General features: G+C 34.6%; 2 protein-coding genes across 2 annotated transcripts; one reads left to right on the top strand and one right to left on the bottom strand.

Moving 5' to 3' along the window:
- Window positions 1-344: 344 nt before the first annotated feature.
- LOC107798364 (flavin mononucleotide hydrolase 1, chloroplatic-like) lies at window positions 345-3,278 on the top strand. Its single transcript, XM_016621339.2, has 7 exons — window positions 345-577; window positions 1,276-1,351; window positions 1,634-1,685; window positions 1,899-2,013; window positions 2,092-2,162; window positions 2,416-2,503; window positions 2,991-3,278. The coding sequence occupies exons 1-7, from the start codon at window positions 345-347 to the stop codon at window positions 3,145-3,147; spliced, it is 792 nt and encodes a 263-aa protein (XP_016476825.2). The 3' UTR covers window positions 3,148-3,278.
- A 1,468-nt stretch (window positions 3,279-4,746) lies between these two features.
- LOC142166044 (secreted RxLR effector protein 161-like) lies at window positions 4,747-9,569 on the bottom strand. The gene is made up of 5 exons (XM_075224455.1): window positions 9,515-9,569; window positions 9,246-9,298; window positions 9,119-9,164; window positions 5,303-5,402; window positions 4,747-5,194 (listed from the first exon to the last, which is right to left on the bottom strand). Exons 1-5 carry the CDS (start codon window positions 9,567-9,569, stop codon window positions 4,747-4,749), a joined length of 702 nt encoding a protein of 233 aa, XP_075080556.1.
- Between the last annotated feature and the right edge of the window lie 4,943 nt (window positions 9,570-14,512).

The raw sequence follows: 14,512 nt of genomic DNA, 5'->3' as shown, positions 1-14,512 counted from the left end.
AACGTGTCATATCCGTAACATGTCAAAACAAAGTGTATATTATCCTAATTTGAAATAGAATTATGAACATTGCTCCACTTGTTCTTTTAGAAAATAAAAAAACAAATTAAACAAGTCCTCAAAAGTAGCATGCATGATGATTCCTAATTTTGAGGCATGGGAAATGGCTGGATAGCTGGTTCCATCATCCATGCCATATTTTGTTAATTGATTAATGTTGTTAAATCTTGTATAGTTATGTTTTCTTCCATATAAATAGAACTCCTCCTTAGCCTAAAAAAATACTTTAATCTTGCAGAAACAAAAGAATCCAATTTTTTAAAAGGAAATTATCCAAATTCGAAATGGCTTTTTTGGTATCTTGGAGACCAACTGCTTCTAACATTAGCAGCTTTCCTTTAATGGTCAAAACATGTCCTAAAACTGCAAAAATGGGTTATTTCAGTAACAACATTAGTTGCAGTGCCATTTCATCAGTATCAGTATCAGGTCAAAGGAAGCTTCCCATATTGCTTTTTGATGTTATGGACACTATTGTTCGTGACCCTTTTTACCATGATATCCCTGCCTTCTTCAGGTATTTACTATATGTACCCTCCCCCAACTAGCTCTTCTAAGGCCCGTTTGGCCATTAAAAAAATCACTCTTTTTTGGGAAAGTTTTCATTTTTTTGGAATTAGTGTTTATCCATGAATTTTTTTAAATTTTACTAAAAGTTGAATTTCAGATTTTTTTCGAAAATTTTAAAAACTCCTAAAAATTAGTTTTCAAAATTTTCACTTCAAATCATTCACAAAAATTCAATAACAGCTCCAAATTGTATTCATGTCCAAACACAACTTTAACTTTTAAATATTATTTTCACTTGATTTTTTTTTTTATTTTTTCCCGAAATTTCACAATTCTTATGTCCTAAAGCCTACTAACAATCCCTTAAACTTGGTTAAAGTTTTCATTTTGATACCTCAATTAAGGCTAGTATTTATCGATCATTCCAACTTAATTATTAGTGTACCTTTTAAACACAAAAGCTGACATGACAAAAATATTATTTCCTTATTTTTCCTTAGGCGCGTGAATTAGTCCCAAATTAATATTTTTCCTCTTTTTTTTTCCCGTTAAAAAATGCACATTTTTTAAGACATACTAGTTCTAACAGTTAGCACCCAATATCAAAATGATCCCTTCGCCTATTTTTTTTCTCTCTCTTTTTTCCTTCTAATTTTTAGCTTCTAACTTATTTTCTCCTGTTTCAAATTGAGATTTTTTATTCAGAATGCCAATGAAGGAATTGCTAGAATGCAAGCATCCAACTGCCTGGATTGAGTTTGAAAAGGGTCTTATCACTGAGGTATAACCGCATTGATATTATACTCTATTACTTTTCTGTTGCGAAAAAATGCATACAATAGACCCTTGTGATTCAGCATTTCCTCGAATATCGGACCATCCTTTACTCTTATGTCGTGGAAGATGATCATTATGCATGCCTTTTTCGTTTTTGATAGGCTGGATCAAATATAATCTAACCTTTTACACACTATTTACTAAAAGGCACCTAGACATTTTTTCCAAATATTTTCGTTTTTCTCTCTTTTTAATTTATAAAAGTTTGTTCTACTACTCTTTTCAGGATGAGCTAGCTATGAAATTCTTTAAGGATGGAAGATCTTTTGATTTGGAAGGTAACTTAGAATATTCCTGCACCTTATCACCCATAAATAGACCTGAAATTATAAACATGAATCTTGTAGTGTCTCGAACGAGCTATCCATGTCTTTTTAGATATTTTAAATATTTATTGGACCAATGTTTACATAATTGTTACTTTTTCAATCTATTAGCATATTTTGCTTGTTCATTGTAAACTGAAAACCATTATTTAATTTTTCTTCTAGGCCTCAAAAACTGTCTGAGAAGTGCATGTTCCTACATTGAAGGTGTTGAAGGATTATTGAATTCTTTAAAAGAAAATGGTTATGAAATTCATGCTTTCACAAATTTTCCCATATGGTATGTTCAATCTAAATTAAACCTTCATTACTTTGCAAAATATATCAAGTCTTTGAAACTTTGTTATTTATTTTTCAGGTACCAAATAATTGAGGACAAGCTAAAACTCTCAAATTACCTATCTTGGACATTTCGTTCTTGTGTATTTGGTAGTTTTCTCAAAAGAAATGGCTTAAAGATTTTCACTTTTATACTTAAGCGTGTGTTTGGTATACGAAGGAAAATATTTTTTAGAAAATATTTGTTGAAAATCTCTGACACCTAGGGTATGTTTGTTCGAAAATATTTTTCAATTTTCCCATGTTTGGTTGGCCTAAATGTTTTGGACAACATTTTCCTCATGAACTCATTTTCCTCCAATTGGAGTATAAACCTTATTTTTTCAGTTTGTTATCTTAACAGGAAAACGGAAGCCTGATCCTGAGTTTTATTTGGAAGTTGTAAAGCATCTTAATGTAGAAGCTTCCAACTGTGTTTTTATTGATGACAGGTATGTCATTTACTTTTAGGATAAGAGGCATATTGTTAATTATTTTACACTACTATCTATCTACTCATTAGTCATTACTTGAACCTTGGCTGCAAAAGGACCAAATTATTACTTGGAAAGGCAGATCCAAGATTTAAATTCTGAACTATTAATGTAAAATTCAGGACATAATTTTCGAACTTTAGGATACGCTATCCTGAAGTTTGAACTTTGAGGTTTAAACTCTAGGGGGCCGTGTCCTGAAGTTTGAGCGGAATTGGTTAATCCTTAAATACATTATAAACTGTGAATATATTTTAAACAACATACCTAAAAGTGGCTACCTGATACCATTTCCATTAAAATCTTTACATAGAAATTCATATTTTATGTTGAAAGTTATGGGTTCAATTAGTCGAAAGGCTACATTCGCCCCTGATACAGAAGCTATGATATTCAAGTTTGTTTAGTCTAAAATTCTCATATAAGTTATGTAATGATCATTCAGGATGAGGAATGTTGAAGCTGCAGTTGAAATAGGACTCAAAGGCCTTCGATTCAAGAATGTGGATTTGTTGCGGAAGGACTTGTGTCTTCTTGGTGTCGATGTTTCAACAAACGAAAATTCAGATTTGGCCGATGTTTATCATAAAATTATATGCTAAATGATCAATTATCTGTTTGTTAGCTTAAGAAAGGTGTTTTTTTGATAAGGTAATAGAATTTTATTTCTCAAAACTAAGAAGTTAATCATGAGTAGAAGCTGCCGCAACTCGAGCTCGCGAGAAACACACGCGAGAGAGATTCACAGAGGGTTCTGGAGAAATGAGTAAATGGAAAAGAATCCAATTATATTTATGTACTATGTTTAATGTTTATACACATATAAAAATACTCCACTATCTAATGACAAAAAACCCTCACAACTTTCTAACCAACTTAACTAACTACTTAATTGCCATTAACTATATAGATAAATCAGTGGCGGCTCAATCGAATATGTGGCCTAAAGCCAAAACTTATAAGAGGCCCTGATTTTTTTTAAATAAATTTTTTATATATTTTATTTGATGTTTATTTTTATAGCTTTCTAAAAGATAAGAAAGTTAATGATATTTAGATAATTAATTTTTTTTTCACTTAACAATATGGTTAGTACGTGTAATTCTCATAAAACATTGTTAATCTTAAGAAATCTTATTGATTTTAGTTTATAAACTTTTTTCAACTGACGGAACATTTAAAGAATATTAAAATTATTTTATAAGCAATAGAAACATTTAAAAAAAATTAAAGTATCATCTTTTACTTTGTACAATTTTCATCTCACTTTTAATTTCAAAAATTGGCAAAACCATTAATTTTATAGATCATTATGCTTTAAAATATATTCAAGGTTAATAGCTTGATTGGCCAAACTTCTCCAAGGGTAAAAATGCTTTCCTCCCCCCTCCCTTCCCCCTCCAAAGTATATTTTTAAGAAATTGAGATATCTGACCAAACTTTTAGGAGGAAACGGGCTATAAGAGAACATATTTATTTCTAATCTAGTCGTTTAATATTCTAGTTATCTTGAGCTTGAAAATATTAAAAAAGACATTCAAAGAATTGAAAAAAATCTTACAACACCGTAGTTATAAACAAGAATGATTCAAGCTCAAATACATTAGACAAAAAATAATATAGAAAGTAGCTACAAATATAATTGCCTACTATTTTCAATCGTAGTTACATTACATATTTTAAATTTTTACATAGTATGAACTTGGAAAATATGGAAGTAATGGTTGATAAAAATTGACAACACATGATTGCAAAAATTTATTTTTCACTACAAATAAATATATAATTGTTTATATTATATATGTATGATTAATTTTGGGGCTTTAATTTTTTGGGGGCCTAAAGACATTGCTTTAGTGGCTTTACGGCTGAACCGCCTCTGAGATAAATACAACTACAATTGAGCTATCGTGTAACACTCTCAATACCCCCTAAGGTAGAGGTGAGGAACTTACTGCCAACTTGCCAAGAATGCCGGCATGCTTGATACCTATTAAGGCCTTGATGAGTATGCCTGCTAGCTAAGCATTTGTGGAGATGTGGTGCAGGGTGATCAGTCCATCTTGCAATTTATCTCGCACAAAGTGACAATCCACCTCTATATGCTTTGCACGTTCATGAAATACTGGATTTCTTGCCATGTGCACTGCAAGTTGGCTATCACAAAAGGCCGAGATAGGATGTGAGCAAAGAACTGTTAGCTATTCCAGCAATCTTTTGAGCCAAACTAACTCACCAACTACCTTTCTTATAGATCTATACTCAGCCTCTGCATAGGAGATGGAGACTATTTCCTGCTTCTTTGACTTCCAGCTAATAGAGCTATCACCTAGCAAGACAATACATCCACTCACTGTTCTTCTAGAATCAGGGCATACAGCCCAATCTGAATCATAGAAAGCCTTCACAGTACAATCTGAGTTGCTAGAAAAGAAAATGCCCAATGTTTGATCATTTTTAAGATATCTCAAGACATGTAGAGCAGCCTTGAAATGAGGCTCTCTAGATGTTTGCATGAACTGACTTAAGTGTTGAACACTATAGGCAATGTCCATCCTAGTGTTGGTGAGAAAGTTGAGCTTCCCAACCAACTTTCTGTAGTAAGTAAGATCTGGCAACAAGAGTCCCTCTTCTGCCTTCAACTTGATACTACAGTCAAGGGGAGAAGAGACAGAAGTATACTAATTGTCATACTCTTTCAACAAATCTGCAGTGAACTTTCTCTATGAAATGAGGACTGCATCATCTTTGTAGAACACTTCCCGTCCCAAGAAATAGTTTAATCTCCCTAGATCTTTGATTTTAAATTGGTCATGGAGGAAGGCCTTCAGTTCCTTAATTTCCTCAATATTTGTGCCTGTAAACATTACATCATCAACATAGATAACAACAAACACAATTGAAAAGCCATCTTTCTTATAGAACAGTGAGTAATCACTCTCTGAATTCCTAAAGCCCCTTGTTCACAGGGCCTCGGTCAGCTTATCATACCACCGTCTGATCTAAATCCAATCCGCACTCAACAATGAGTGGAAACAATCATTGAAAGAATAGTACCCAACAAGAGTCGGGATTGATTTCCACAGGGAGTTGTGCGGGTTGTTAGGAGTATACACTTGAAGAAAGTGAATGGATTAGCTAAATTTGCACTTCCACAATTGGTTTTGATTTCTCCTTCTACTTTACTCAACAATTGTAAGTTACAAAAAGAAATTAGAAATGAACGATTATTTTTAGTATTTTTCCAAATAGTTAAAAAGCCTAGGGATGCGACCATAACCTAGGTATTCGTATAATGGGTTAAATACGTTAATACTTGTTTTGTTGATTGAATTGTATTATAGATCTCAACTCTATATTACCCACTCAATACCTCTCAGTCAAAGAGTAATTTTGCCCAATTTGGCTTTCTCAAGTTCAAATAGGTATCAAACAAAATAGTTGATATGATCTCAAGTCGGGTTCTTACTATCTCTAGCTTGAACCCTTTAATTAGGCTAATCAAACTCTCAATTAGCCCAATTTCTTGTTAGCCAAGTTACCCTAAACTAGGTCACTGTTTCTCAAGTAGAGACTAAGTTAAAAAGACATGAATCAATGTTTGCAACCATTAGTTCTAAAATTAAAGCATGAACTAAGCTAAATAATCAACACCCAATCATAAACATACATTAAATTAAATATCCATAAGGTTTACACACTAGGGTTGGGTCACAACCCTAATAAGAATCTAACTACTCATAGTAGCAATTGAGAAAAATAAAGAAGAAATGCTAATTAAACTCATAATCAAAGATTAAAATGATAAAATATAATGTTTAAACACTAAAATAATCACAAACTTCCTAAAATGGCAAAATATAACAGCTACAGTAGCTCAAACTTCGAAACTTGACCTAAAAATGTAAAACTCATCTATTTATAGTGGCCCACAATCGCTGACAAAAATACCCCTCGGGAGGTTCTGCGGCCGCACAACTCCATGTGAAGTCCGCGGATTTCTTCAATTGGCAAGAACTAGGATTCTGCATCCGCACATTTCTGGATTGCAGCTGCGAAGCATCTTTTGTGGCCACACAATTCTTGTGCGTTCCGCACTTCATCAAGGCATTAGGACTTAGTCTTTTGCACACTATCTGAACTTTGAATCATTTGTTAGTGAAAATCATGTTCTGTTGCTGCACAATTCGTGTGTGGTCCGTACATTGGCCAAAGTTCTACTGGGTGCTTTTACTTGGTCTGCAGCCGCAGATGGAATTCTATGGTCTGCACTTTCTTCTGCAGCCGCAGAAATCCTTCCGCGGACCACACTTCTTTGCTTCTCCTTTTATTGCCTTGTGATTCAGAACACTTCTTTTTGAGTCGAATTTCATTATGGGAGACCAAACTTCCAACATTCCTATAATTTTGTACAATTTCATTAGTTTTAGAAACATAAATCAATACTTTTGGAAGAAAATAAAAATAAAAAGGTACTAATAAGTAGTCAAAATCCCCACTTATCACTGTCTAGTTGCTTGTTTGAGTTCATATAAAGACTTGTTTAACTTGCAAACTAGACCAGGAACTTCAACCTGCATTCCTTGTGGAACTTCCATATACACCTCTTCATGTAGATCCCCATGTAAGAATGCATGGTTCACATCTAATTAGAATAAGTCCCAGTCTTTTTTAACTGCTATACTTATTAGAGTCCTATAGTTATCATCTTGACAACTGGGGAGAAGGTTTCAGTATGGTCTACTCTAGGTTGTCGTGTTTATTCTTTCACCATAAGTCTTGCCTTAAACCTCTCAACAGTGACATCTGCTTTATACTTGATTTTATAGACCCATTTACACTATATATCTTTCTTACCGGCAAGCAATTTTACTAAATTCTAAGTGTGGTTAGCATATAAGGCCTCAAACTCCTGTGTTATAGTTGCTTGCCATGCATGGTTTAAGGCTACTTCCTCATAAGAACATGGATTAGATTCATGAGAAATATTTCTCATCATATGCTGGCTATCTTTACTTAATGCAGTAAAATAGATATGTTGGTGATTTGGAGAGGGAGTGTTGAGTAAAACAATGTGTGATGCATTGCTCTTTAGGTTTGGAATAAAATAGACATATTCATTTAGGTAACTTGGTGTTTTAACTATCCTAGATGGTCTTATAGGGATTGGGGGTGAGGATGTATTAGTGGTATGATAGTCTACTGTATTTAAGGGGCTAGGTGAAGTTTCATATTAATCCAAACTAACAGGTGAAAAGTTACTTTGATCAACAGATGAGAAAGTATTTGTGATAGAACTTGGTGAATTCCAATTGGTGACTGACTATGATTTAAAACATCAATTCTATGATTTTCACAAGATGTATCAGAATGAAAAGGTAGAAAAATACAAGGAATAGAAGTATGATCAGAAGAAACTACAAAAGGAAAGACATGCTCATGGAATTGTACATTCCTAGAAATATGTATTCTTTTTGTGTCCAAGTTCAGTACCTTCTAACCTTTTGTGCCAAAGGGGTAACCCACAAAATATGGGTTTAGCTCTGGGCTCAAAATTTATCTTTGCAAGTTTTAAGAGTGGTGGGATAACATAAGCATCCAAAGCTTTTGAGATGTGAATAATTGGGTCTCTTCGTATAAAGTATCAAAAGGGGATATGTTATTCACGATTGTAAAAGGTAGTCTATTTATCAAGTAAGTGGTAGTGAGAATGCAGTCTCCCCAATATTTGATAGACAACTTGGACTGGTACCAGGGCTCTTGCAGTTTCTAGTAAATACCTAATTTTTCCCTCCACCACACCATTTTGTTGAAGTATGTGTGGACAAATTTTCTGGTGTAAAATTCCTTTGGAATGGAAGAAGGATAAGGTTTCGCTGTCGACAAACTCCAGTTAGATCTCATGGACTTAACAGAAGAATTGAATTGGTTTTCTATCATAAGCACCAAAGTTTTTAAAACATAAATTACTCTTGCAACTCAAAAAATATGTCCAGGTTGACCTACTAAAGTCATCAATGATGGTAAGGAAATATTTATAGTTGTCATGTGTGACTGTATGGTATGGGCCCTAGAGGCCTATGTATAACAATTCAAAGATATTGGTGGATGATGTGATTTTTTGTGAAAATGGAATTCTTGTATTTCTGGCCAAAGGGTAAATTGAGCATAAGAATGGTTGTTTGGGTGCAAAGTTCACATGTATGGAGGAAATTCTCCTCATTTTCACAAAAGGCACATGGCCCAATCTATTATGCCACAAAATAATCAATACAATTTTTATAGTATGAGGAATCAGAAAACGATGCACGCATATCAGTAGAAAAAGTAGATGAACAACAATCTTTCTTATTGTTCGAAAGTGGAACATTTACAGATGATGATGAAAGTTAATCAGCAGAAAAAATTCTTTTCTTGTCTGAGTGGACACAATTTATTGTAGATGATGTGTGTGATTTGTTGGTTGTACATTATGTTCATTGTTAAGAGAAATAAAATGTGAGTTAGAAACAAGAGAAGTGAGAACAGTAGTTGAACCAATAAACTGACATTTTGAGCAGAGGCAGTACAGACCATTCCTTGCTCTACCAATCTCCAGAGGCCTCTTCATTGAAAGGGCCTGTAAAATGCAAGAAGAAACAGAAAATTGAACAATTGACTTAAGATGTGATGTTAAAGAGTGAACTACGATCAAATTTACCTTAAAACTAGGGACAAACAAAACCTTATGTAAAGTCAGTTTAGGACTAAGGACTGAATCACAAATTTCTATCACTTTAACTTTATATCAGTTTAGTAAAGTCACTAGGAAAAGGTAAGGTAAAATTGTAACATTAGTTAGCAGGGCTTTATTGTATGACATATGATTGGCAGCTCCGGAATCTAATATCCAAAATTCAGTAGACGATTAGAAACATTTACATGAAATATTGCTAATAATTTCTTCATGAGTAGAGCAAGCCAATATACCTGCAAAGTTTGCGGCTAGTGATGTTATTTGAGACTTCAATTGCATTTCCACCATGGAAGTTCTCCAGTATATGCAACAGTTGATTATACTGCTCCTTTGTCAGGTTTTGAATACCTATGCCTTGGTTTCAAGTATCAATTTTTTCATATCATCCAGAAACTATTCCTTCAGGCCCTCCATGCATATTTGCAGCAGACGCCATATTTTTTCCTTTGGTAAATTTGATATCCTTGGGAAATTTTTGTAGTTTATAGAACTTATGTTTAGTGTGTCCTGGCTTTTTCCAGTAATCGCAGAACAATCCAGAACTATTAGGTAGATAACTGCCTATGTGGATGTCATTTCCTACAATGTTTCTCTGTTGAGTGTAATTTGTGCTAAATTTTTGATTTGCAGGTCCAGTGACATTCATCGAAGCAGACTCCATTATTAGATAATTATTTCGCCTAACTTCTCATTATTTTTCTTGCTGAATTAGAATAGAAAAGGCCTGCGCAATGATGGGTAACCGATTCATCATCAATATACTCTCTCTTACAACTATATAGACCTTGTTCAATCCCATTAGAAACCTAATTATCCTCTTGTCCTATTCAGCCTTATGCATATTTACCTTGGCACCAGAAGTACATTGACATTTACATTGTGCATGTGCACTGAAGGTGTTCAACTCTTCCCAAAGTTTCTTTATTTTTGTGTAACATCTTGTAACATTTAGGGTTTCCTGACTTAGCTCGTTGATTTCCCTCTCTAGTTGGTATATTTTTGCATTGTTCGTCTCATCGTACTATCTTCCAGTTCCTGCCACAATTCCTTTACATCGCTCACATACTGTAAGCTATCTTCCAGGTCCTTTGAAAGTGAGTTGAGAATTCACGACGCCACCATATCGTCGCATCTCTCCAATTGCTCGAAGGTCGGATGACCGGAATCTAGCTTCTTATATTTTTCAGTGATAAATCTAACCTTATTTTTCACTGAAAGGGCTCTAAGGACACTTTTTCTCCAGCTTATATAACCAGTTCCTTCAAATGCCATCGGCACCCATGATAGTACGATAAAAAAGATATGTTATGTTAGTATTCGGTTGAAGAAGGTACTGGGTACCCATTGTGGCCCTTCAGTTTGGGTTGTAACAAAAGTAGTATCAGAGAAGTTCTGTCCTAGAAAGTCTACAAGTCATGTCTAGTAGAGTCTTGTTTATGGGTGTGTAGTCCACCGCACTTATAAGCAGAAGGTTACAGGGCATTTAGGACCGTTACTCTTTCTTCTTACTGTAGATCGTGTGGTAGAACTCAGTTGTAAGAATTCAAACTCCTAAATTCCATTTTATTCGTAATACAATGCTACCTCATCCAGAAAGAAGATGGTTGGTAAGAGATTGAATGTGGTTGTAGAAGAGTTGAATTAGAGGAACTCGATTTTACATCATGCTTATGATGAGTAAATGTAAGGTCTTCAGTAGATTATATGTGTACTAAGACGTGTAAGCTTCTTGATAAGTAGCACTAAGGTATGAATATCTATCCATCCATAGGGTAAAAAGCAATAAGAGAATCATAATGCAGATACAAGTTTCAACAAGTAAAAGAAGCAAAGTGAAGAAGGATACGAGGTACCCAATTAGTAAAGATTATTCCTAGAAATATGTATTTTATTGGTGGCCAAGTTCAATACCTTGTAACCTTTTGTGCCAAAGGGGTAACCCACAAAATATGGGTTTAGCTCTGGGCACAAATTTATCTTTGCGAGTTTTAAGAGTGGTAGGATAATATAAGCATCCAAAGCTTTTGAGATGTGATTAACTAGGTCTCTTCGTATAAAGTATCTCAAAAGAGGATTTGTTATTCAGGATTGTAGAAGATAGTCTATTTATCAAGTAAGTGGTAGTGAGAATGCAGTCTCCCCAATATTTGATAGGCAACTTGGACTGGTACCAGGGCTCTTGCAGTTTCTAGTAAATACCTAATTTTTCTCTCCACCACACCATTTTGTTGAGGTGTGTATAGACAAGTTTTCTGGTGTAAAATCCCTTTGGAATGGAAGAAGGATAAGGTTTCGTTGTGAACAAACTCCAGTCCATTATCAGATCTCATGGACTTAATAGAAGAATTGAATTGGTTTTCTATCATACGCACAAAAGTTTTTAAAACATAAAGTGTATTACTCTTGCAACTCAAAAGATATGTCCAGGTTGACCTACTAAAGTCATCGATGATGGTAAGGAAGTATTTATTGTTGTCATGTGTGACTGTATGGTATGGGATCTAGAGGCCTATGTGTAACAATTCAAAAATATTGGTGGATGATGTGATTTTTTGTGGAAATGGAATTCTTGTTTGTCTGGCCATAGGGAAAATTGAGCATAAGAATGGTTGTTTGGGTGAAAAGTTCACATGTTTGGAGGAAATTTCCCTCGTTTTCAAAAAAGGCACATGGCCCAATCTTTTATGCCACAAAATAGTCAATACAATTTTCATAGTATGAGGAATCAGAAAAGGATGCACACATATCAATAGAACAAGTAGATGTACAACAATCTTTCTTATTGTTCGAAAGTGGAACATTTACAGATGATGATGAAAGTTAATCAGCAGAAAAAATTCTTTTCTTGTCTGAGTAGACATAATTTATAGTAGATGATGTGTGTGATTTGCTGGTTGTACATTATGTTTATTGCGAAGAGAAACAGAACGTGAGTTAGAAATAAGAGAAGTGAGAACAGTAGTTGAACCAATAAACTGACATTTTGAGCAGAGGCAGTACAGACCATTCCTTGCTCTACCAATCTCCAGAGGCCTCTTCATTGAAAGGGCCTATAAAATACAGGAAGAATCAGAAAATTGAACAATTGACTTAAGATGTGATGTTAAAGAATGAACTGTGATCAAATTGAACTTAAAACTAGGTACAAACAAAACCTTGTGTAAAGTCAGTTTAGGACCAAGGACTGAATCACCAATTTCTGTCACTTTAACTTTATATCAGTTTGGTAATGTCACTAGGAAAGGATAAGGTGAAATTCTAATATAGTTAGCAGGGCCTTATTATATGACATATGATTGGCGGATCCGGAATCTAATATCCAAAATTCAGTAGATGATTAGAAACATTTACATGAAATATTGCTAACAATTTCTTCATGAGTAGAGCAAGCTAATATACCTGCAAAGTTTGCGGCTAGTGATGTTATTTGAGACTTCAATTGCAGTTCCACCATGGAAGTTCTCTAGTATATGCAACAGTTGATTGTACTGCTCCTTTGTCAGGTGTTGAATACCTATGCCTTGGTTTCAAGTATCAATTTCTTCACATCTTCCAAAAACCATGCCTTCAGGCCCTCCATGCACATTTGCAGCAGACACCATATTTTTCCCTTTGGTAAATTTGAAATCCTTGTGAAATTTGTGTAGTTTATAGCACTTATGTTTAGTGTGTCCTGGTTTTTTGCAGTAATCGCAGAACAATTGAGACCTATTAGGTGGATAACTGCCTCTGTGTATGTCATTTCCTACAATGTTTCTCTGTTGAGTGTAATTTGTGCTAAATGCTTGATTTGCAAGTCCAGTGACATTCATCGAAGCAGAATCCATTATTAGATGATTATTTGGCCTAACTTTTCTTTGTTTTTCTTCCTAAATTAGAATAGAAAAGGCCTGCGCAATGATGGGCAACCGATTCATCATCAATATACTCTCTCTTACAACTATATAGACCTCGTTAAATCCTATTAGAAACCTAATTAGCCATTTGTCCTATTCTGCCTTGTGCATACTTACCTTGGCACCACAAGTACATTGACATTTACATTGTGCATGTGCACTGAAAGTTGTCAACTCTTACCAAAGTTTCTTTATTTTTGTGTAACATCCTGTAACATCTAAGGTTTCCTGACTTAGCTCGTTGATTTCCCTCTCTAGCTGGTATATTTTTGCTCTATTTAACTCGTCGTACTATCTTCTAGTTCCTGCCATAATTTCTTTGCATCGCTCACATACTGTAAACTATCTTCCAGGTCCTTTGAAAGTGAGCTTAGAATTCACGACGCCACCATATCGTCACATCTCTCCCATTGCTCGAAGGTCGGATGACCGGAATCTGGCTTCTTATATTTTTCAGTGATAAATCTAACCTTATTTTTCACTGAAAGGGCTCTGAGGACACCTCTTCTCCAGGTTCTATAATCAGTTCCTTCAAATGTCATCGGCACCCATGATAGTACGATAAGAAAGATATGTTATGTTAGTATTCGGTTGAAGAAGGTATTGGGTGCCCGTCGTGGCCCTTCAGTTTGGGTCATGAAAAAAGTGGTATTAGAGAAGTTCTGTCCTAGGGAATCTACAAGTTATGTCTAGTAGAGTCTTATTTATGGGTGTGTTGTGCACCACACTTATAAGCAGGAGGCTACAGGGCATTTAGGACCGTTACTCTTTCTTCTTACTCTAAATCGTGTGATAGAGCTCAGTTGTAAGAATTCAAACTCCTAAATTCTATTTTATTCGTAATACAACGATACCTCATCCAGAAGAAGATGGTTGGTAAGAGATTGAATGTGGATGTGGAAGAATTTAGTGAGAGGAACTCGATTTTGCATCATGCTTATGATGAGTAAATGTAAGGTCTTCAGTAGATTATATGTGTACTAAGACGTGTAAGCTTCTTGATAAGGAGCCCTAAGGTATGAATTTCTATCCATTCGTAGGGTAAAAAGAAATAAGAGAATCATAAGGTAGACACAAGTTTCAACAAGTAAAAGAAGCAAGGTGAAGAAGGATACGAGGTACCCAATTAGTAAGATTATTTGTATTTACAATTCAGGCAGAGAAATATAAGCATTATGAGTTACATTCAACAGTAACAGAGATATATACATTTGACAACACCGATCTCAGTTATGCTCTATGGGAGCTAACACATATAGTTTAAGAGAAGGATGAGATATCAGGATCCAACTAAGGTTAGAGTAACCCAAAATGTTTGATGGATTATTAGTATTA

This window comes from Nicotiana tabacum, chromosome 11 (assembly GCF_000715075.1).
Source record: "Nicotiana tabacum cultivar K326 chromosome 11, ASM71507v2, whole genome shotgun sequence".
In the NCBI taxonomy this organism is placed as follows: domain Eukaryota; kingdom Viridiplantae; phylum Streptophyta; class Magnoliopsida; order Solanales; family Solanaceae; genus Nicotiana; species Nicotiana tabacum.
The sequence above is the reverse complement of the archived record's forward strand: the minus strand, read 5'-3'. Positions and strand labels throughout refer to the sequence as shown.